Below are 21741 nucleotides of genomic sequence, written 5' to 3' on the forward strand. Positions count from 1 at the left end.
GACCTTCGGAAGAGCAGTCGGGTGCTCTTACCCACTGAGCCATCTCACCAGCCCGGATATTCATATTTTTAGTGTACTTGCCTAGGTAACCTCCTTCCTCCAAGATGAAGGCTGCCTTGAGACTCTTCTTATCTAATGTAAAAATGCATCTGGATTAGGCTGACCATATATTTTATATTGTTACAAAGTAGATGTGACATAGAATTTATTTGGAGGGTTAGTGGTGTTAAGTGTATTTGTATTGTCCAAATATCATTGTTATCTGGCTTCAAAACCTTTTCATCATCTGAGGACAAAACTGTGTGCCCATTAAACTGCCTTTCTATCTTCCTCTAAACCTAACCCTCTTTGAGCCCAATAACCACTATTCTACTTTCTGTCTAGAAATAGGATTAATCTAAGTACCTAAAGCACAAATCAGAATTCTACTCTTATGTAAAACTATAGAATATTTATTATTAATAGATACATTATTTTGTTTATTCTTTAACTTCTGGACATTTGGTGTTATACTCACTTTTTGACAGTTAATGAATGATGCTTCTATGAGTGCTGTTCTACAGGTATGTGTTGTAATTTTCATTTAGTCCCTGGTTCCAGTTTTCTGGTTTTTAGCTAGTTCTAGAATTCCCAGAGGTAGAATTATGTGGTAACTGTATATTTATGTTCATAGTTTTTAAAGAAGCTACCCTACTGGTTGCCACAGAAATTCCAATCAGCTGAACCCAAAGTTCTAGCTTTTATACATGCTCAGCAGCAAATGGTCTGTTTTCCAATAATAGCCATCCTAATGGGAAAAGTAACAAATTGTATCTTTTAATTATCTGATATTTAGATGATATGTTTACTACTTTCACCTATGCTTATTGGCCATGTATGTATCTGTCATTCGAAAATTTAGACAATACCCTTAATCCTTTTTATTTTTTATATTTTTGAATGAACTGGAGGCTGGCTTTAAACTTGCAGACTTTCTGTCTTAGTCTCTTTCATGTGAGATTACAGGTTATGACACTGCTCAGCCTGAGCCAGTTTTTAAATTGGCTTCTTTGAGGACTGAGAAAGTTGATTTATAGTGTTTGTGTGTGTGTGTGTGTGTGTGTGTGTGTGTGTGTGTGTGTGTGTATGTATGTATGTATGTATGAATGTATATATATTCATTCTGTATCAAATCCCCAGTCTGTGAATGTCTTCTCTCATTTGGTCTCTTCACTCTCTTGATAGGATTTTTTTTATCAAGCTTTGATGTTTTGTTGCCTTTGCTATAAATGTGGCAATTAGCAATCTGTCCCACACTCTTCAGACTTTGATAGTTTTACTTTTTTTCAATATCTCCAACCTCTTGCCTCTCAATATTCAGAGGCAGGTGGAGTACTGAGTTTTAGGCCAGCCTGCTGTACATAGCAAGTTCCAGGATAGCCAGGGCTACATAGAGAAATCCTATGTCAAACAAACAAACAAACAAACAAACAGATCAACAGGTCTGTTACCAATAGAAAAAGGTCTTAACAGACCATTAGGAGAAATCTGAATGATCTCAGTGTACCTCTTTCTAACCCAGAAAGGGTAGGGGAAAAAAAAAAAAAACCCTCATTTTCTAGTAAATTGAGAAGGAATTTTTATTTGAAATACTGAGGTAGCCATTTATAGAACATTGGAACACACATTTTGAAAGTACACATATATTGATGTAGAAGATGTCTCTAGTATGTAGTGAATTTGGTTAATAAAATTAGTTTTTTAAAAAAATCTTAGAGTATATTAGCATATATCTGCTTAAAAGGAATTGTATAGCACAAGCTTAGGCGGAGGATGGTTTCTATGTAGCTCAGTGACGGACAAGAGTGCATGCTTGGTATGTATGAGGCCTTAGGTTTAATCCCTAGGACCAAAAGACTGCACCAAGAACGTGCAATATAGAATGATTACATGTTAGTTTGTGAGTAGCATTTTAATTTCATCAGCTTGCAGTTACTGAAATAATAGTTTGGGATTCTGTCTTGAGCTGAACTTTCCACAGCATGAGTATCTTCATTAGATAATTTACCATTTTGAAGAAGTTGAACTTAGAAATCATAAATGTACTCCCTTGTTTCCAAAAATTACCTGATATATTCTTTAATGCCTATTATTATGTTGATCAATTTACAGGTGAATTATGTAACCTCATTACCCTGGATGTAGCTCACAATCAACTTGAACACCTTCCAAAGGAGATTGGAAACTGCACACAGATAACCAACCTTGACTTGCAGCACAATGAACTACTAGACCTCCCAGATACAATAGGTATGAGGGGAGAAGGACGATACTGAGATCTGTAACTCATGGTTATGAAAAGGACTATTTTTGGTCTATTTTGGTAATACAAAATCAGAATTATCAAAGTAGTGATAAAACTTTTAAAATAGTCTTTTAAATCACTGTTTTGTTTCTTGGTAAAGAGAATAATTAGATCCTCGGAAATGAACTCATTTGGGATTATAAAGAAGATAAAATATTGCATTAGTGTATATTTACTGCCGAATGGAGGGATTTCTGTTTATTTTAGAATGTCACGGGCTATGAATATGAATGTGATTCTTTCTTTATTAAGTACCACATTGCAAAATAAAATCATTGCTGTCTAGGTTTTAAAATATGACAGTATAATTTAAAAGTTGTTCATTTGTAATGTTGAGTTGGTAAGAGATGCTTTGAAGATGGTTAATAAGATATATTTATAGGATTTTCCCGAATTGCAAACAGTAGAACTAAGCTCTGATAATACTCTATACTTGTGTAGTCTTGTTTTCTATCTAATTGCCTAGAAATGTATATAAGCCAAGAAGGATATTTTTATAAATTCTTTCTTATTTAGAAACATTTTATCTTTTCTTGATTTATATAATAAATATAATTACATGAGGTGCTGTTAGTAAAACATTTTAGGTTTATGGTGATGCTGTCTTTTTCAATAATTACTGTTTGCTTCTGTCGGGTATTTAGAGGAGCCATTTTAATCATTTTGTGTACAGTGCGTGAGGGATTTTGAACTCTCTTAGATGACAGAGAGGTCTGTTGCTGTCTGTTCGAGGATGAGCTCACCTCTGGTTCACTTTATGTTAAAGGAGTAGCCTTGATGAACTCTACCTTGGCAGGACTTAGATTTTAACTCTTGATAGAAACATGGCACAGCTCTTCAGCTGCAGCTTCTGTTTTGTTAATCTTTTATTTTGGAAGATGTTTTCAGTTTGTTTTTGGTGTTTAATTTTGTTTTTTGTTTCTGTATTAAATTGGAGGGAGATGTTTAGTTACCAACCACCAGGTGGTAATATAAGTCAACAATTTCTTTATAGAAGACCAGGCTGATATAATATCATATATTAGATACAATACTGAGTTTTATGCCTTTCTAGTTCTTGGCCCATGGATCTTCCTCCCATAATAGTATTTGTATTGGTATTAAATTATTTCTTCTTTAAACTGGAAAAGTGAAATTGTCTGTATTATGTAACAAGTTATAGGAGTGTTATGTCAAACTTAAAATATAAAAAGAACAGATTGATGATTCAGGATATTAGAAACCATAGCGATTACTTCTACTTTTTTGTTTTTAAAATCATTGAAATAACTAGGATGGTCAGAGAAGTGATCTCAGATGAAAGAGTATAGAGGGAGTCTGTTCTGTACTTGTGAGCATGATCATGTTCAGGCTGATTAAAAAACAAAACAAAACAAAACCACAAGTTTTAGAAATGTCTACCAAGGAGCTGGGGAGATTGTGCAGTGGCTGAAGTACTGCACAATCGTGAGGTCCTAGGTTTAGAGTCCCAATGCCCATATAGAAAGCTGGACATGGTAGCATATAGTCCTGTAATTCCAGTGCTGGGTAGATGGAGACATGGGCATTCCAGAACCTCACTGGCCAGCTGCTGTAGCCAACTAGTGAGATTCAGGTTTACTGAGAAACTTTGAAAAAATGACGTGCTGAGTAATAGACATACTAGCCATTGAATTCTGGCCTCCAACAGCCCAAGCATGGGTGGTATGCCCTCCTCCCAAAACACACGTGTATATGCAAATGAAAAGATGTTTAGGAAGATATGCTCACCAAGTTAAATTAGTTGGGAAATGCTATGTAATACAGTAAACACAAAAACCAAAATAATAGCCTGTAAGCTAAAGTACAAGAAATACCCCAGAACCAAGAGCAGAAAGATAGAAACAATATAAAATAAGTGAAGTTTAAAAGCAGCAAAAGAGAAAAGTTCTGGAAAAAGACAAGGTAGTACAGTGAAGAAACTAATAAAATACAATTTTATATTTTCATGAGCTCGATTAAAACTCAGATAAACTTTCTGTCCCCCAGAACAGGGCTTATAGCTGTGCACCAACATTCCCACTTTCAGGGTTCTGAACTTGGCTCTTCATCCCTGCCTAGTAAGTACATTACCCACTCAGTGGTCTCCCAGGCCCCAGAAGTTTTTTCTATGGAATTAATGAGACCTGTGAAGACAGATATAAACACAGGTTGGTTTTTTCATGAGTGAAGTGTTAGGAAAATGTAAAAAGCAAACAGGTAAGGAAGAGAGTAAGACTGGAATTGCTTACCAACAATGGTGAAGAGGGCACATGCTTTATTTATTTGTAACAAATATATTCTCAAAGCATTTTAAAATATGGTTTTGTCTAGTAAAGTTGGTCACATATAATAACTTGGGAATGTGCTTCTTTATTATTTGGAAATTTATATAAAAGTGGCATAACTTGGGTGAGATAGCTCAGTGGATAAAAGCACTGGCTGCTCCAGAGGATCCCAGTTTGATTCCCAGCACCCACATGGCAGCTCACAGTTGTCTGTAACTCCAGTTCCAGGGGATCCAGTGCCATTTTCTGGCTTCCTGGAATTTAAGTGATGCAAAGACAAACATGAAGGCAAAACACATAAACACACTAAACTATAAAGAAAAACGTGGCATTGATATTTGATAAAATTCACCAGTAGAAACATATGGGTCACAGGTTTTCCATATTAGGAATGTTTTTAAAGCAGCTTTAGTTTCTTTATTGAACATTAACGTATCACAGTGCAGCTGAACCAGACAGTGAGCATGCTCTTCCCTGCCCCTCCCCCCAATGCCTGCACCTTTGGGAATCTTGTCCGTTCAGATCTGTGTCAGTTACATTGTCAAAACAACTGTAATTCTGTTTTCTAATCTACTTTATTGTTTTAATTTTATTATTCATCAGCTGTCTGATTGCTGTAATTGCCTTAGTCAAATTGTGATTAGCTGAAGCCTGTCTGGTAATAGTTTTATCAAAAGAGGTCATGGGAACAGCAATGTCTTCTGTGGTCGCTGTGGATTGAAACAGTCGGGCTGGGCACACACTTACGAGATTCAGTCTCTTCCCTTGAGTAACTTAGAGAGAATTAGGAAGTAGCTCTGCCTTTTGGTTCTGCCCCTTGGAATTTAATGTATGGTTTCTTTTGTTTTGTTTTGTTTTTACATTACAAATGAAAGTTATTTTGCTCAACCATTATTTCTGAAGTTTAAGAACTATATTTTTTTCAGTATTAATCTTTTATGATGACATTTCTCTAGTATACTTCTGGGCCAGCTCAACAGATGTTTTAATTTTTATCTTAATATCTCTCTGTTTTTAAAAATTGCATAGTGACATGTTTAGTTTCTTTTATTGGATGTTGCTACATTGAAATAAATGTCTTCAAGTTGGCTTAATTTTGAACAACTGGTTGAATAGTAAAGGGAAAGTAACTGCCTAATTTTGATGTTCTCTTTTTTCCCCCATGGGTTTGTCCAGTTAAAAATAATCTTACAAGAACAGAACAAAACAAAACAAAAACTTTCCCTAAAATCTAGAATTTTCTTAGTTGTAGAAAGAACAAAAGTGTTGGTTTATTCTACTGCAAATAAGCCAGGAAGACCCCAGTGTGACTTAGGCCGTGTTGTAAAGCTGTGTAACAGACCCCAGGCTGCTGAGACCCTGGGCTTCTTAGGTTGCCAAATTGTTTCTTGAGCAAGTTCTAGCCTTCTTTACTCACTGTAACAATTCAGTCCATATATAGGAATTGGTCATTGATCTGTTTTTTTCTCTCTCAGATAGTCTTAGCAATGTTTAGTGTTTTTATGAATTTATCTGTATCCCTGTTTTGTACAGGAGTAATAAGCAGGTGTTGCGGTCAGCATGCTGCAATATCCTTGCATATGGAGAGAGCACAGACTGCTCCTGTGAAGAATCTACTGTGAAGTAGGACTAGGGTTCCTTAGACACACTTCCTCTGAGAAGGATAATCGACCTATGTAACCTTTCTCCTAGGTTTCTTAACTTTACTTACATACCTCTTTTTTTTTTTTTTTTAAAAAAAAAAAAAACAGAGGTAATTCTGTATTTTAATTTGTTTATTGTGTGTCACTGAGAATTTGAACTCCAGGCTCTTGTACATGCTAATCAAATCACAAGCAAGTATTATTATAGATATGAAGGCATCTGACTTCATTATGATTTTGTTTGTGTGTGGGTGTTTTTCCTGGTACCAGTGAAGGCTAGAAGAGAGGATCAGGTTCCTTTGGACTGGGATTGGAAGTTGTGAGGTGCTGTGTGGGTGCTGGGAGTCAAACCTGGGTCTTCTGAAAAAGCAGGCAACCCTTGACTTCATTATTAATCTCTTGTAATTAAGATTATATTGTATACTTTGTGTCTCACATGTTCTATTTGATCAGATCACAGGTATATATTAGAAATCAGTGAGAATGGAAACATTAATAACGAGAATTTAAAATAATACTGCATTTACATGATAAGTTTGTTAGTTGCTGGGAGATAAAATAGTTGTGTTTTGAGGTGGAGTCAAAGTTAAGTGATATGTTTTGGAAGTTTTATACTATAATCATTTCTCATGTATTGTTTATTAAATAATTTATTTTGTCTTCTGTGATTGATCCCTTGTATCCCAGTTGATATTTTATGATTGAGTAGCCAGAGGTAGAGATTTAGTGAGAAACTAAACATTTGGATTGTGATCAAATTTTATGTTTGTTTTGTTACCTTCTTAGGCATGCTGAGGATTGAAACTAGGGCCCCACACATGCCAGGCAGGCAGTCCGTCTGAATCACCCCTCCTCAACTGACATTTGAGAGTCTCCTTTTTTATTGGAGAAGAATGGCTTCTGATACTGTTTTCTTTTGAAAATTACTACTATTACTGTTATATGAACATTTTCATTATTAACTATCATCATAGTCCATTCTTAAAATGTGACTGCAGTGAGCAAGCAGAAAAGCTACTCTTGCCCTGTAGAGTTGCTGTTTTTGTACCAGCTACACTCACTTCTGTTTTCTTGACTAAAAAAATCTTGCCCTAAATTCACTTCTGAAATCACATATCACCTTACATTTCCAATAGCCATTCCCCATCTTAAATAGTTAAGCTGTTTCCCCTGCTTTATCTAACAACAGCTTTTCTTGTGAGACTGTTCATTCTTGTCAGTAATCTCTGCCATTTGGTTCCTCGATCAGGAATGCCAGGGTCACTACAGCTCCTGAGCCGGGTAAAGAGACAGAGGAACCAGGAAGGGTAGCTGATTAGTTAAGTCAGAGTGTTTAGTAAGCCTCGCTGAATGATTCAGCCTGCACTGGATTCTAGAACCCTTGGCTACTTCCAGACTTCTTTGGGAACAAAAGGAAAAGCCTAACCCCCCTTACAGGGTCGTTTGTTCAGTCGGTGAAGCTGCTTTTCTGCAAAGTAATCTGGGGTTTCTGAGAACCATTATGAAATCAGAGGAGAAAGGCTCTAAAATAAGATAAACAATCAACTTTTAATTTCTTTTCAAAATTAGATAAAGAGAGAAGGATGCAACAAAACCTCTCATTCAAGGCTGAAGCACAGGCCAGTCCACAGAGGTCTTTTTGTTGCAATCTGAAGAAATGCAGAGTGATTACGGGAGTAGAAGCAAAGGTTGTGCCTAGTGTGCTGGCATACATGCCATCAATCCCGTCACTCAGGAGACAGACAAGTGGATCTCTCTGAGTTCCAGGCCAGCCAGGGCTGTCACACAGAGAGACCCTGTCTCAAAGGAAAGCAGACATCAGCAGTAACAAGAGGAACAAAGGTTTCTAAGTGACGTCAGTGCAGTGTTATCTGTAACAAGTTTGCTGGCTTTTCAGATTGTTGTATTTCTTTGTTTTGTTTTTGTTTTTTTTCAAGACAGGGTTTCTCTGTGTAGCCCTGGCTGTCCTGGAACTCACTCTGTAGACCAGGCTGGCCTCGAACTCAGAAATCTGCCTGCACTTTACAAACTTTTTTTTTTCTTTTTCTTCAGTTTGCTTACAAAATGCCCCTTTGGTTATTTCCTCTTTAGCATCTTAGCATGTTCTCGCTGATTTTTCTCCCTTGTTAAAATTAAGACCGTTAGGACTAGTCTTACTGAAATGTTACACAGAGCTAACCTACAGATGCTTTATATTTGCTGAAACCGAAAGTATGATTTTAATTCATACCCTTGTAATTTCACCATGTTTTAACAATTGTGACAGCATAAGAAAACAAGCTGTCAAAGTGGAGCACAGAATAATTTATAGTCAAAGCTAAGCACTTAAAAGCCACCTGTCGGTGTTGGGCCACGATCAGCCTACGTTTGTACAGAGACAGTCAACTCTGGTGGTTTCCTAGTCTGAATGTCTCAGCATTAAAACAGACCGTTTCTTGAAGGTTGCAGTTCAGCATGCAGTTAGACCCACTCATGGGAAGATGTTAGTAGGAACCGTTGCTGAGGACTGTGTCCCTGGCACCCTTGCCTTCTTCCCTCCTCTCCCATAGAACTGTTTGGTACTGCCTACTCTGCTGACAGTAGGAAGGGTGCGCCTCGATGCACACACTTCCTTGACATTCTCTTAAATAAGTGACAAGGAATTTGCAAGCTAGGTTTCTCATGAGTCATGTTTTTAAAAATTCACCTTCTTTCTAACCCTACTGCAAAGGAGAAGGTCAGAGCTTGGGTGCAGGAAAGTTGGAGGGGAGGCACTATTGTAGTCTTAGTTAATGTTGTGCATTAATTTCACAACAACATTTTTAGTTTGAAATGTTTGAATTCTAGGAATCTATTTGATTTTAAGGGTGGAGTTTAGTTTGGTTCTATTTACTGGCTTTTGAGATGCTCAGTCTTAGAAATCCACCACCACACTAACATAAAGAATGACTCAGTTTCACTGGGATTAAGAGAGACTTAAAGCATTGAATTTGGTCTATTGTAGAGTGATTAGAAGAGACGTTCCAGTTGATGGAACAGAATTAGGAATCTTTCCTCTATTAGTCCTTTGCTCTTCTGGTAGTCTTCTGCTCTTCAGGCTCCTTGGCAGATTTTTCTGTGATAGAGAAAGGCTTAGTAAGAAGGAGAGCGAGAGAGCAAGAGAGGGGGGGGGAGAGAGAGAGAGAGATGCTATATCTACTTCTAGTTCTTTTTAAAGGTTGGTTGCCTTTTACAGACAGTCACATTCAGTATTTGAAGGAAACTCCCTGTCTTTGCTAGCTTTATTGTAACATTGGCTATAGGCAAGCAATAAAGTATGATCTTACTTCATGTCTTTCGAAGAGTGAGTAAATTAACATGATCTTTTTGACTTTGTGGAAATAAAATTGATTTAGCTGTGTGATCATCATATTCCTAACAGTTTAAGATAACTGTCCTCTGACAAATCATGAAATATCCTAATGTGCACAGATGTATGAATGAAGGTTCGCATTGCTGAACTCCTTTAAACAGTTAGAAATAGATACTGGTACTCACACATATAGACTGCTTAGAGTTGTTAAATAGAGTGAAATATATATACAAGACCAAATACATCATCCCTTGATTTTTTTTTTTTTTTTTTACATATAAATAAGTGTTGAGAGAAAGCTCTCAATAGGTACATACTGAACTAGCACCAATGGTAATCTAGAGAAGAGAATGAGGTTTGTTTGTGTGTTTTGTGGTTTTAAAAGTATGGCTAAGTAGGAAGAGTGCAGAAAGTGAGAGCAATTACCACTTTCTGTGTGGCTTATACTGGCATGTTTCCTTGTGGGTTTTATAGAGGATGATATTCACATGGATCAGGTAAATCTGGCATATGTTTGAAGATCAGGCCCAGAGAAGTCTCACGTTCATAGACCTCTGTTATTCTAAAAAGTGAGAATTAGTCAAAGAAAGTAGTTTTATAGGCCTTTTGTAATTTTTTGAAGGAAATAACCTACTATATTAAAGAGTTAATAATTTAATACCAAGTGTATTAAGTACCAGCTTTTATGATGTAGAATCTAGCCGAAGTGGTGGCGAGAAGCTCCATGAATAAATGTGTTCAAGTCTAGTCCGTGGGCTAAGCCATGGGGACTGTGGGCAGCCCCTGGGAGTGAGCAAAGCATTCACCCTGTCAGTGAGGGAGCAGTCAGGGAATATCCTGGCGACCGGTGACTTTCAACTGGACAGCCTGGGATCACCTGGGAAGAGTCTCTGTGGGAAATGTCTGGTCAGGTGACCTATAGGGAGGGTCTTAACTAAGCCTGCTGGGGCACAACCATTTCCTGTCAGGGAGTCTTAAACTGTGTGAGTAGAGAAGCTGGTCTAAGCACAGGCAAGCAGGTGAGCACACAGGGACTTCTTTTCTCTCTGTTCCTGAGTGTGGGTATAATGTTTTACATTTCTGCTGCCCTGACTGCCCAGGAATAGTGAACGAAATTCAGCCTTTTCTCTCTTAAGCTGCCATTTGTTAGGGTATTCTATTGCAGTGACAGAAATGAACTAGGACAGCCTTGAAGAAAGATTTGTTGATAGGATGCAGCTGGAGTTTGAGTTTCTTCTTTGTGTTGCTACTTCACATACCTTATGCTAAACTCCACACTGATTACCTGTCTGTAGGGTTTTGTTATGACTGGGATGTAAATTGTCCCTACCGGCATATGTATTTGAACACTTAGTCCCCATCTGGTGGTACTGTTTTGGAAAGTTGTGAAACCTTTAAGAGAAAAGGCCTAGCAGAGTAAATGTGTTATAGGGTCACCAGGACACATGGGGCATACTTCTGGTTTATCAGGATGTAAGCAACCACTTCTGTGCTCCTGTGATCATGGCTACCTCTCCTGTTACCATACCTCCCTTTGCATATCTTCCTTGTCTGAAGGTATTATGATACCTTCAAATTGTGAGCTAAAATTTCTGTCCTCCTCCAAGTTGCTTCACATCTGGTATTTTGTTTCAGCCATGAGAAAAGAGCCTAAGTGCTGCTTCTTAGCTATTTTCAGTGGGTGTCATAGCATGGCTGTCTAAAGCTTTTAGCCCAAGCTCCACAGTTTCTGGCCTTCAAGCTTACGTGTAAGCAACTTACATCTACATTTTGTTTTAACAGTTTATAAATTTTCTCATTCTTCATTCATTCTCTCTCTCTCTCTCTCTCTCTCTCTCTCTCTCTCTCTCTCTCTCTCTCTCTCTCTGTGTGTGTGCATGCCTGCTCATGTCATACATGGGACATGCACAAGAGAGATCAGAGGACAACTTTCAGGACAACTTCTACCATTGTGGGGTCTAGAGGGTTATGGGTTCTCAGGCATGGTGTCACTGATCCCCCTCCTCTGTATTTTTACATTTCCTTCTTTGTTCATTTCCTTCTGTTGTACCAGGCAGGGATGCTCCTCTGTAATAATAAATCTCCTACCTGATTTATAAGGTCAGCTTTCATCTTTCCTGCTAGGAGTTGTCTTTTACCTCTATAAATATTCAAAGCATTTTGGACAGATTTTATCATAATAGTCATTTGAGGACGTAATCATCTTGAAAGAGTGGACTGTGGTATTTGGCATTTTATATAGTAGCATCTAGGTCAGTGGGTGAGAGCCAGGAGACTTAATGATCCGAGTAAAGTGAACACATCTGATAGATCGGGGAAGAAGTGGTAGTTTAGTTTTTCTGTTACATGAAGATACAAGTAGATTTGTATCAACTATTATGGTATTTATACTGAGTAGTAAAAGTTAATTTTCAAAGACAGTTACCATAATAATTTTGTTTTGAGGTGATGAGGGAGACTAACAAAGAGACAGAAGAGAGGAGTATTTTAAGGATATAGAATTTGAAGGACTGATTTGGACAAGATAAAACTGGTGTTAGGAAACATTTTCAATTAATGAAGTGTGTGTGTATGTTTTTAAAAGTTTTTAGAATTCAGTCTGCCACTTTAACACTTTGGTGTATGGTCTATTATAATACAATTTCCAGCGATGTTCAACCATGGGTGTTCTTTGTGTGGCTCTGCACTAGTGTTTTGATAGTAGTATTTATGAGGCTCTGAAAAGGGAAACAGAAAAGAGAAATAAGCATTTATAATTTTGTGACCCCATTGATCCTAGGAAGTATTGGCCTAGTATTTGGTATAGTATTACAGCCACATCATGAAGCCGGTCAGAGCTGTGCTGTTTTAAGTATAAAGTTGAGTTTTAGGTATCAAGAAACTATTTTTGAGGCTAAAATTGAGACTAAAATTTTTAGATGACTTTGCTCTGTTAAATATGCAAATGTGTACTATCTACAGAGTTTCTCCTACCCTTGGCCTCACATTTAGGGCACTACATGTCTAGCTGGAAAACAGATTGACTTACAAGACTCAACTAAGTAAAATAGCCATAACAGTTTAATCTAGAATGTTTTATTATGAATGTTGCATTCTTGAAAACAGACTGAAATGTAAGCCTTCAAATGGTAAGACTTACAAATGTGTATAAAGATTTAACCTCAACCTTGAGTCTAGTGGTCCTGTGGGGTCACTATGTAAAGAGGCAGTTTCAGTAAACTGCAACTTGAAGTTTTAGAACTCGTCTGTTCTAGGATCAAAGGTTGTAATCAAATAGTCTATGTGAGAAGAGAACATTGTAGTTCTGAGCATAGAGTCACCACCTGTGTTCACACCTTGACTCATGGAGAGATCACAAAGTAACCTGAGGATATGCCTCAGTTGGTCTTATGGAAAGAAGTGGTAGTTTAGTTTGTCTTTGTACATGTTCTAAGTCTTACCACCATTTTCACTTGCAGTGAAAGCATGCGGACCTGATTTTGTCTGCCGGGGTCGAGGTGCAGCAGAGTGTGTTTGTAACCTGGGAGGGTGGAGATGGGGATGCCCAGAGCTGACTGGCTGGCTGGCCAGTATAGGCAGGTCAGCCGATTTCACGGTCAGTAAGAAGCTATCTTAAAAAAAAAAAAAAAAAAAAAAAAGAATGTATACACACACACACACACACACACACGGTAGGGAGTGATTGAGGAAGATATGAAACATCAACTTCTGGCCTACAGAGAAAAGCACAAGTGTGCCTGTGAGCTCATTTGCATGTGTCAGCACACACAAACACATGTACACAATAAAATAAAACCTCAAAGTGTGCATAGCTCCTAACTATTTGAACTAATAATTAATAATGCCGGGCTCAAGAATTGTCTGTCTTTGAGACACAATTCTTCAGGCTTACTTGCTAATGCTTGTAAGGCTTAGTTCATAAATGTTTCCATCTGATTACCCAGTTACGCTGACAGGCTAAAAGAGGAAAACACCTAGCAGTATTTCTCACCCTTCAGGGTTACAGAGTTTACAAGTATGTTTTCACTTTTCTAAATGGCGTGTGTTCATGCTGCATACGTTTTAAATAAAATAAAATACTTTGGTTTTCTTATTGTATTGTGCTATCTCCAAGTTTTCCTATACATGAGGATGTTCCCATTTTTGCCAGGGTGTATACAACTTTAACATATTTAGTAATAAAATTGATTCTTTTATTTTTCATTAATCTGGTGTTTTTAAGTAGCAAAAATATCTTGGTATCATAGAGCAGTAGTAACAATAGTAAAGGTTGTTTCTTATTCTTATTTCTGACAATTTAGAAATTGTCTGGTGCTTTGGAAAGTAGTCAGTCCTGGTTTCTTTATTGTTGTGTCTTGTCCCCTCAGTCCTCCTTAAAGTTGGTCTCACCAGAGTGCGATCAGAAAGATACCAGTGAGACATCTTGAGTTAATTTAGAAATTACTTCAAGGCAAGCTCAGCTTATTTTTGCTAAGTGGTAGTTTTTATTGTTGCTTTTATATTCTGTCTTACACCTTTTAGAATCTTACTTAACTAGAACTGAAATTCTTGGCCCAATATCCCAACAAGATTGTAGAAAAGGAATGTAAGTGGTGTACCTATAGAGTAGTTGTAGACTAGTGGGAAGGCAGAGGTACCTGCACGCCAGGGTCTCTGTGCTATAGTTGGTCAGATTTAAGGTGTAGACTCGTAAGACAGTGTGTAGGTAAGAACTACCTTAAGCTGATTTACCGAGAAGCATGTGAAGATTGGTGAGGATTGTGGGCATAGCGACTGCTCTTTAACAGTGTCGAGGCTTGCTTGCTGCTGTGAGCTATGATAAGTATCATAGTAATGTTGCGTCTAGAAAGATGGGTCCTGTGATGATGAGAGCAAAAGGAAAGAAGTGGATGTCAGTGGATTAGAGAAAGTGTAAAGTCTCAAGTACGTATCTGCAAATACTAACACATGTCACAGGCATCCATTTCTATGATTTCTAACATTGGGGGAACTATGTAATGTAGAAAGAAAGAAGAGCAGCAGTTGCCATTTTAACCTGACTCATCCAGAAATGTCAGAGTAGCCGGTGTGGTTTGTAGTTAGAAATGAATCAATCATGATGAAGGAATATACTGGATTTAATTTTTATTACTGATGCCCTTTTAAGTGTCAGAACAAATATATGTGTTGTTTAGTAAATATTGGGAGAATATTTTATGATAATAGACACCATATTCATTCAGGTAGCTTATGTGCAGCTTCTTATATTGTCTTGACAATAAAACTAGAAAATAGCTGGGGAATAAGATGCTTCACTTTGTATTTGTTCAGTAGTACCTAATATGTGTTCAAATTCCATATGCTTAAATATATATTATTGAATGTCATGGTAGCATTTGTGTGCTCAAAACCATGTGCTGTAAGTTAAAGAGTAACTCGTTAAATGATGCCAAAGCTTTCTAATAGTTCATTTAAAAAGTAACTTAATATTGTTTATTTTTCTAGTAAATCCCTTGGTTTAAAGATCTGCTGAAATAGTACTTCAGAGTAATTAATGAATATCTAGGCTGTAGCTTATGACAGTGAAAGGCTCATCAGATTTTCTGAACGATAAATTCCTTTTTCTTGTATTTACAGGAAACCTGTCCAGTTTAAATCGCCTTGGCCTGAGATACAATAGATTGTCAGCAATACCCAGATCATTAGCAAAATGCAGTGCACTTGAGGAGTTAAATTTAGAGAACAATAACATTTCTACTCTACCAGAGGTAAGAAGTAGCTTAGAGGAAACAAGTGTAATTGAAACTAGTTTGCAAGATAATGGAGGGAGATCTAGGCAGCCTTACAGCTGGATCCATAATTTAGTTATCGGGACTGTTTAATGCATATGCTAGCACATACAGCCAACCACCAGACAGGTAAATTCCAAAAAGGAAAGGTTGTGTACAAGAGCATACTGTTGTTTTAGTGTGGAGGAGAAGGGGAAACCAGAATGATGGCCAAGCTGCAGCCCTTCTTTCCTACTAAAAAGCTGCGGTGGTTTATACCTCTAAGGGAAAGCTGTGTGACTGGGTTTAGAATTCAGCTTCCCTGTTTAGCTAGATACAAGACACATCTGATAATTGGAAAGAATCATCTGTATAGCACTATTTATTGTCATGATTAGTACTGTCTATAACTCTTTGTGACCCCAAATTATTACCCCATTAATGCAGTATTATCAAAGCCTATTTAGTGTATAACAGCCAACAAATCAGGTAATTTAACACCTTATTTTTAACTTGAATTATGCTGATTCTGTTTGGAAAAACATTTGTCTAGTTGGGGAAAGCCAGTTTTCATCTCACCGTCCGGTCTTCCTCTCTTGCTTGCCTTTGCTCTCAGTAGAAGACAGTTCTTCCTTACGTTTGCACTCTGGAGCCAGCCTGAGTTTGTAGAATAGTGTGTTTCGGTGTGACATGTAGTTTAATTCTTGCCTTTCCTGTATTGAACAGTATGCTACTGGTTCTGCATCATTGGCAGTGTGTTTGCTTATTGTATCCAAGCATAATACAATACTGTAACAAGTGAAAGGCAGGGTCTCTGGGCTTACCCATTGGCTTCTACACAGTCTTTTAAATTTATTCACTTATTTACTTATATCCCAAATGTTGATTCCCCCTCCTAGAGTCCTCCCTCCCCCCAGCTTCTCTCCCCTTTACCTCCGAGAGGATGGGGCACCTCCTGGGTATCCCCCCTGTCCTGGTACATCTGCAGGATTAGGTACAGTCTCCTGCACTGAAACTAAACAAAGCAGTCGTCTGCTACATATATGCCAGGGACATCGGTTCAGCCCATGTATGTATGCTCTTTGGTTGGTGGCTCAGTGTCTGAGAGCTCTCGGGGGTCTGGGTTAATTGACTCTGTTGGTCTTCCTGTGGGGTTCCTATCCTCTGCAGTGCCTTTAATCCTTCTCCCAACTCTTCCATAAGAGTCCCTGAGCTCCATACAATGTTTAGCTGTGGGTTTGCATCAGTTTCAGTCAGCTGCTGGGTGGGGCCTCTCAGAGGACAGTTATGCTAGGCTCCTGTCTGCAAGCATAACAGAGCACCATTGATAGTGTCAGCGATTGGTGCTTGCTCATGGGAAAGGTCTCAAGTTGGGTCTGTCATTGGTTGGTCATTCCCTCAATCTCTGTTCCATCCATCTTTGTCCCTTCATTTCTTTTAGACAGGACAAAGTTTGTGTCAGAAGTTTGTTTCCCCTTCTAAGCGAGATTCAAGCATCCTCATTTGGGCTTTCCTTTTTTAACTTCCTTGGGTCTGTGGGATGTATCATGGGTATTCTGTACTTTATGGCTTATACTCATTTATCAGTGAGTACATACTATACATGTCCTTTTGGGTCCAGGTTACCTCTCTCTGGACGATTCAGTTGAAGGGGTCAGATCTAATTCTAAGAACCAGATTGTCTGGATTTTTGTCCCATAATAGTGATAATTCAGAATAGTCAAGATGGAAGACCTCATATTCTTTAATGTTACCCACTTTTTAAATTGTGATACACCCAGAATTGATCGCTTGGCACATTAATTAGGTTTTTTTTCTTCTCAGTGTAACTTTTTTCTTTTATAGATTGAACCATGTATTGTAATAGTCAAAAAAATTATTTATTATATTTGTATAAGTAACTGTCACTGTTTTCAGACACCCCAGAAGAGGATATCAGATTCCATTACAGATGGTTGTGAGCCACCATGTAGTTGCTGAGAATTGAACTCAGGAGCTCTAGAAGGACAGTCAGTGCTCTTTAACTGCTTAGCCGTCTTTCTAGCCCATATTGTAGCCTGTTGACCTCGTATTTGCTATATAGCTGAAGCTGGCCCTGCAAATGTAACTTTCCCTTGCCTTAGCTTCCTGCGTGCTGAGATTACATGTGTGCCTCTATGTCCAGATAGATTCTAGAGGAGATGCCTTTTGGGTTTTTTTTTTTTTCACCATATTAGATAAAGACTGAGTCCCTTTAAAGTTTAAACATTTGAAAAATATGTCATTTTATATTCAGATTTATTGTTAGTGAAGAAAGACTAATAATTCTTGAGCTGCTAGGATATAGACATTGCCATAGGTGCTTATTTTTATATTTAATATTGTATAACTGAACTCAGTCAATTTATTGACATTTATACTATTATATTGCAAATAAAATAAAGTAAAATAAATGCCCCACTATCCCTTTCCCTTTTTAATCTATGATGAGAACTGATCTTTTACCATGTGTTTTGAAACAGGGACTGGGACCCCAAAAAGCTTTTTCCATGTCTTGGGCATGGGAGTATGTGTTAGACCCTCTTTTTACTTGGGTTAAGAGGATTATACAAAGAACAGCTCTCTTCAGTCTGAATATGAGAAGTTGTGTAACTATGTATACCTGTACCTGTTTTAAACACCAGGGAAGCCTTTGATTAGCCTGTCCAACAATGGGAAATCATTAAGTCTTACTTAGAATCACCTGTGTGCTTTTTGGAAGTAGCATATTTTCAGTGTAAATGTGTGATTCTGTTTGTAACTTGGAATCAATAAGGAAAACAGTAAGATCTATTAAATGCCACTTAGAAAATGTGCAAGCTGAGTTAGAGACATGAATCATGACAGCAGTTTGTAGTAAAGGCCTATTTTATTCTTGAAATCAGTGCTGGTAAAAGTGAGTGCATTTTATACTTGTAGATATCTAAGAAGGTACTAATATTAATGTAGACATATACACAAAAAGAAAAACTTTAGAAACATTGAGCACATGGGCTCAAAGTTTGAAACTAAGAGCTGTGCATACACGGTTTCAATTACTCTTCCATGTAACCCTTCAATTTGAGGGCAGGCATTGTATAGATAGGAAATAAGAATTTAGGAAGGTTTGGGGCCAATTTCAGATGAATTAAATATTATCTGAAACTATGAAGAAAGTGGATTATATAATTATCTACTTAGAGTTAACAAAAGCTGTTACATTATATATAAGATTAGAATCTATAGCCCCAGCATTTCCCGGTTGACATAAACAATGGAAGTCTGACTAACTTCTTGTTGCTCCTTCCCAGGGTCTCAGATACTTTTCTTCCACTTCAGTAAAGAAAGTAAGTAGTTAGAATAACATTTATGGCAAAATCCCAGGAAAACTTTAATAGATTGAAAACGTTTTCCTTGAATTGACTATCATGCAAAGTGTTTTTAATTATCACTTTTACCAGTTCATCTGACAACTGAAATGTCATTTAGAGTTAGCCTTTTAGCCTTGTATATAAAAAGCACATTTCCACTTCTGCTCCATTCCATCATCGCTCAGCTATTCCATGCCTTCTGCTGGCCTTGCTGGTCATACAGCACACACCTCAGACACCATCTTCAACTGTCTGATGTCCAACTGCTTCAAGTTTGAACCAACACACACCTCAGTACAGAGTTTTTTCTAAACTGTAGTCCAACAGTTTTGTCTTTGAGTATCTCATCTTGACTTCATCTCTGTTTCCAGTTATTCCGTTGGTCTTCCTTTGAATATAGGGATTTAAATTTTAAGCACTTAGTTCATACTAGCAACTCTTTTTTGTTTTATCTCCTAGTCTTCACTTGAGCTTATATGACAATATTATTTTCACAGTGAACAAACTGCGGTTCAGAAAAATAACTGGGCTGGGCAGTAGTGGCGCACGCCTTTAATCCCAGCACATGAGAGGCAGAGGCAGGCGAATTTCTCAGTTTGAGGCCAGCCTGGTCTACAAAGTGAGTTGCAGGACAGCCAGGGCTATACAGAGAAACCCTGTCTCATAAAAACAGAGAGAGAGAGAGAGAGAGAGAGAGAGAGAGAGAGAGAGAGAGAGAGAGAGAGAGAGAGAGAGAGAGAGAGAGAGAGAACTGGTTAAAATCACAAGGTATTAAAAGATAGAGAGTGTGCATTCAACACTATGTTAGCTGACAGCAGAATTTCTGATGTTAGGGAGCATACAAATCTCCAGGGAGTCTCATAATGAATTTTGTAATCCTGTGGGTGTGGTCCAGATCCTATCAAGAGGATGCTGATTTGACATCCCTTGACCCAGACTTTGAACAGCAAGAACATCCTCTATGTACTTCATCACTGGTGATAACACAATTATATAGTATTTCTAATTAGTTTTCTTTCTTTTTTCTTTTTTCTTTTTTTCCAGAGCTGAGGACTGAACCCAGGGCCTTGCACTTGCTAGGCAAGCACTCTACCACTGAGCTAAATCCCTAACCTCTCTAATTGTTTTTCTTAATCAGTATGATTTTTGTATTTATTTTTAAATAGGGTTTAGTATTAAATCTAGAGATTCTTTTGTGTCTGCACTCTTGGCACTCCCTGACGCAATAGGAAGCTAAAATAGGGACTCATGAGGTTGAGTACCTAGTAAAGTTTGGTACTTTTCTGCTGTAAATTTTACCATGTAGAAAAGCATCAATATCAGAAAGTATATTCATCTACTAAATTTAATATTCGTAGAGGAGCCATTTGATTAGTGAGCATCTTACCCAGAGCAGGTATTGAGTTAATCTTATACTAACTTAGAGATAGGTGTGTGAGACTTCTGATCATACAGTGTACTCAGCCAATGCCTTTCTTACTTTAAAGTGTGTATTGAGTCTGTAGAGGTCTCAAATTGGCTCATTACACATAAGCACATTACAACCACAAATAAGTTTTCTTTACTCCAGAGTGTTTCAAATAAACGAAGACCAAATAATAAAAATTGTAGATTTTCCTGTTTCTTATGAAATCTGACATAACGAGCCCACAATTTCTTTCAGGTGAGGCAACATTTGTTTTTTACATGACAGAATTAAAAGATAAGATAAAACAAGTAAACAGAAACACACTAAGAAGTCTCATATAAGCTGAAAGCTGTAATGCATATGCAGTGGACCTGGTGCAAACCCATGTCAGCCGAGCATAGATCAGTAGGGTTTGGTTTTATCCTAAGTTTTGGAACTATTGACTACCTGGTTCTTGGTCATCCAGGCAGTGGCCCTTAAGTTAAATCAGACATGGTTGGCTACTCCCACAGGCTCTGTGCCACCACTGCCCCAGCATGTCTTGCAGACAGGATAGGCTATAGGTAAAAGGATTTGTGGCTGTGTTGATGTTTACCTTTCTCTTTCAGTAGCCTCCAGATACCTTCCTACACCAAAGACACAAGAATATAGGGTGACAGCTCCATGTGGGCACCATGTTCAGTAGTTGTGTGGGTGTTGTCTTTGGCAATGTGACCCTGCTATCAGTTTGAGGCGAACAGCCCATTGTTGTAGCACCAGTCCGGGTTATTTTGAGGGTTCCATGGGATCCCTTTTGTCAACAACTCAGTTGAATACAACCTAGTTCCTAATACTGGAAGCCTCATTTCGTGACTCTGAGGCCACTTGAGACTTTGGGCCCCCATTATTCAGAGACCTTATTAGGACCACCTTCATATAGATAGTTTAGGAAGTTTTCACTGAACTAGGTTTCCATATCACCCCTCAAATCCCCCTCAGTTCCATTTTTCTCTCCTTATTCCCTCCCTCAGCCATATCTCCCTTCCTCTCCCCTCCAGTTCCCATCCCAGGCTGCCTCCAGTTCTCCCATTAAGTCTATTCTTTCCCCATCAGGGAGATTCATGTGTACCTAACCTTTCTAGGTCTATGGGTTATATAGGTTTGTTGCCATTTATTTGATAGCTGACACTCAAGTATTTGTGAATACGTACTATATTAATCTTTCTGGATCTGGGTTACCTCACTTAGAATACTTTTTTTCTAGTTCCATCCCATTTGCCTGCAGATTTTATGATGTCCTTTTTTAAAAAAAACCAAAACAACAACAACAACAAAAAAAAACAACTGAGTAACACTCATTGTGTAAATGTACCACTTTTTTTTTTATTATATCTTTTGCCAACACTCTTAATATTGTGCCTTATGAATTAAGAAGTCAAGCATTTAATCTTCAGGGGGCAGAGGTAGGAATATTTCTTTTTTTTTTTTTTGCCCAGTTTGGTCTAAATAGTTAGTTCCAAATAGCCAAGGCCATGTAAAGACACTCTTTCTTTCTTTCTTTCTTTCTTTCTTTCTTTCTTTCTTTCTTTCTTTCTTTCTTTCTTTCTTTCTTTCTTTCTTTCTTTCTTTCTTTCTT

General features: G+C 37.8%; 1 protein-coding gene across 1 annotated transcript in view; it reads left to right on the forward strand.

Moving 5' to 3' along the window:
- Shoc2 (SHOC2 leucine rich repeat scaffold protein) overlaps window positions 1–21741 on the forward strand; it is a 47386-nt gene that overhangs the window by 15191 nt on the left and 10454 nt on the right. Inside the window, exons 2-3 of the mRNA XM_029536323.1 lie at window positions 2152–2289; window positions 15220–15350. Coding sequence (XP_029392183.1) covers window positions 2152–2289; window positions 15220–15350 — 269 coding nt within the window. The remainder of the gene's footprint in view (window positions 1–2151; window positions 2290–15219; window positions 15351–21741) is intronic.

The sequence above is a fragment of the Mus pahari genome, chromosome 1 (assembly GCF_900095145.1).
Source record: "Mus pahari chromosome 1, PAHARI_EIJ_v1.1, whole genome shotgun sequence".
Lineage (NCBI taxonomy): Eukaryota > Metazoa > Chordata > Mammalia > Rodentia > Muridae > Mus > Mus pahari.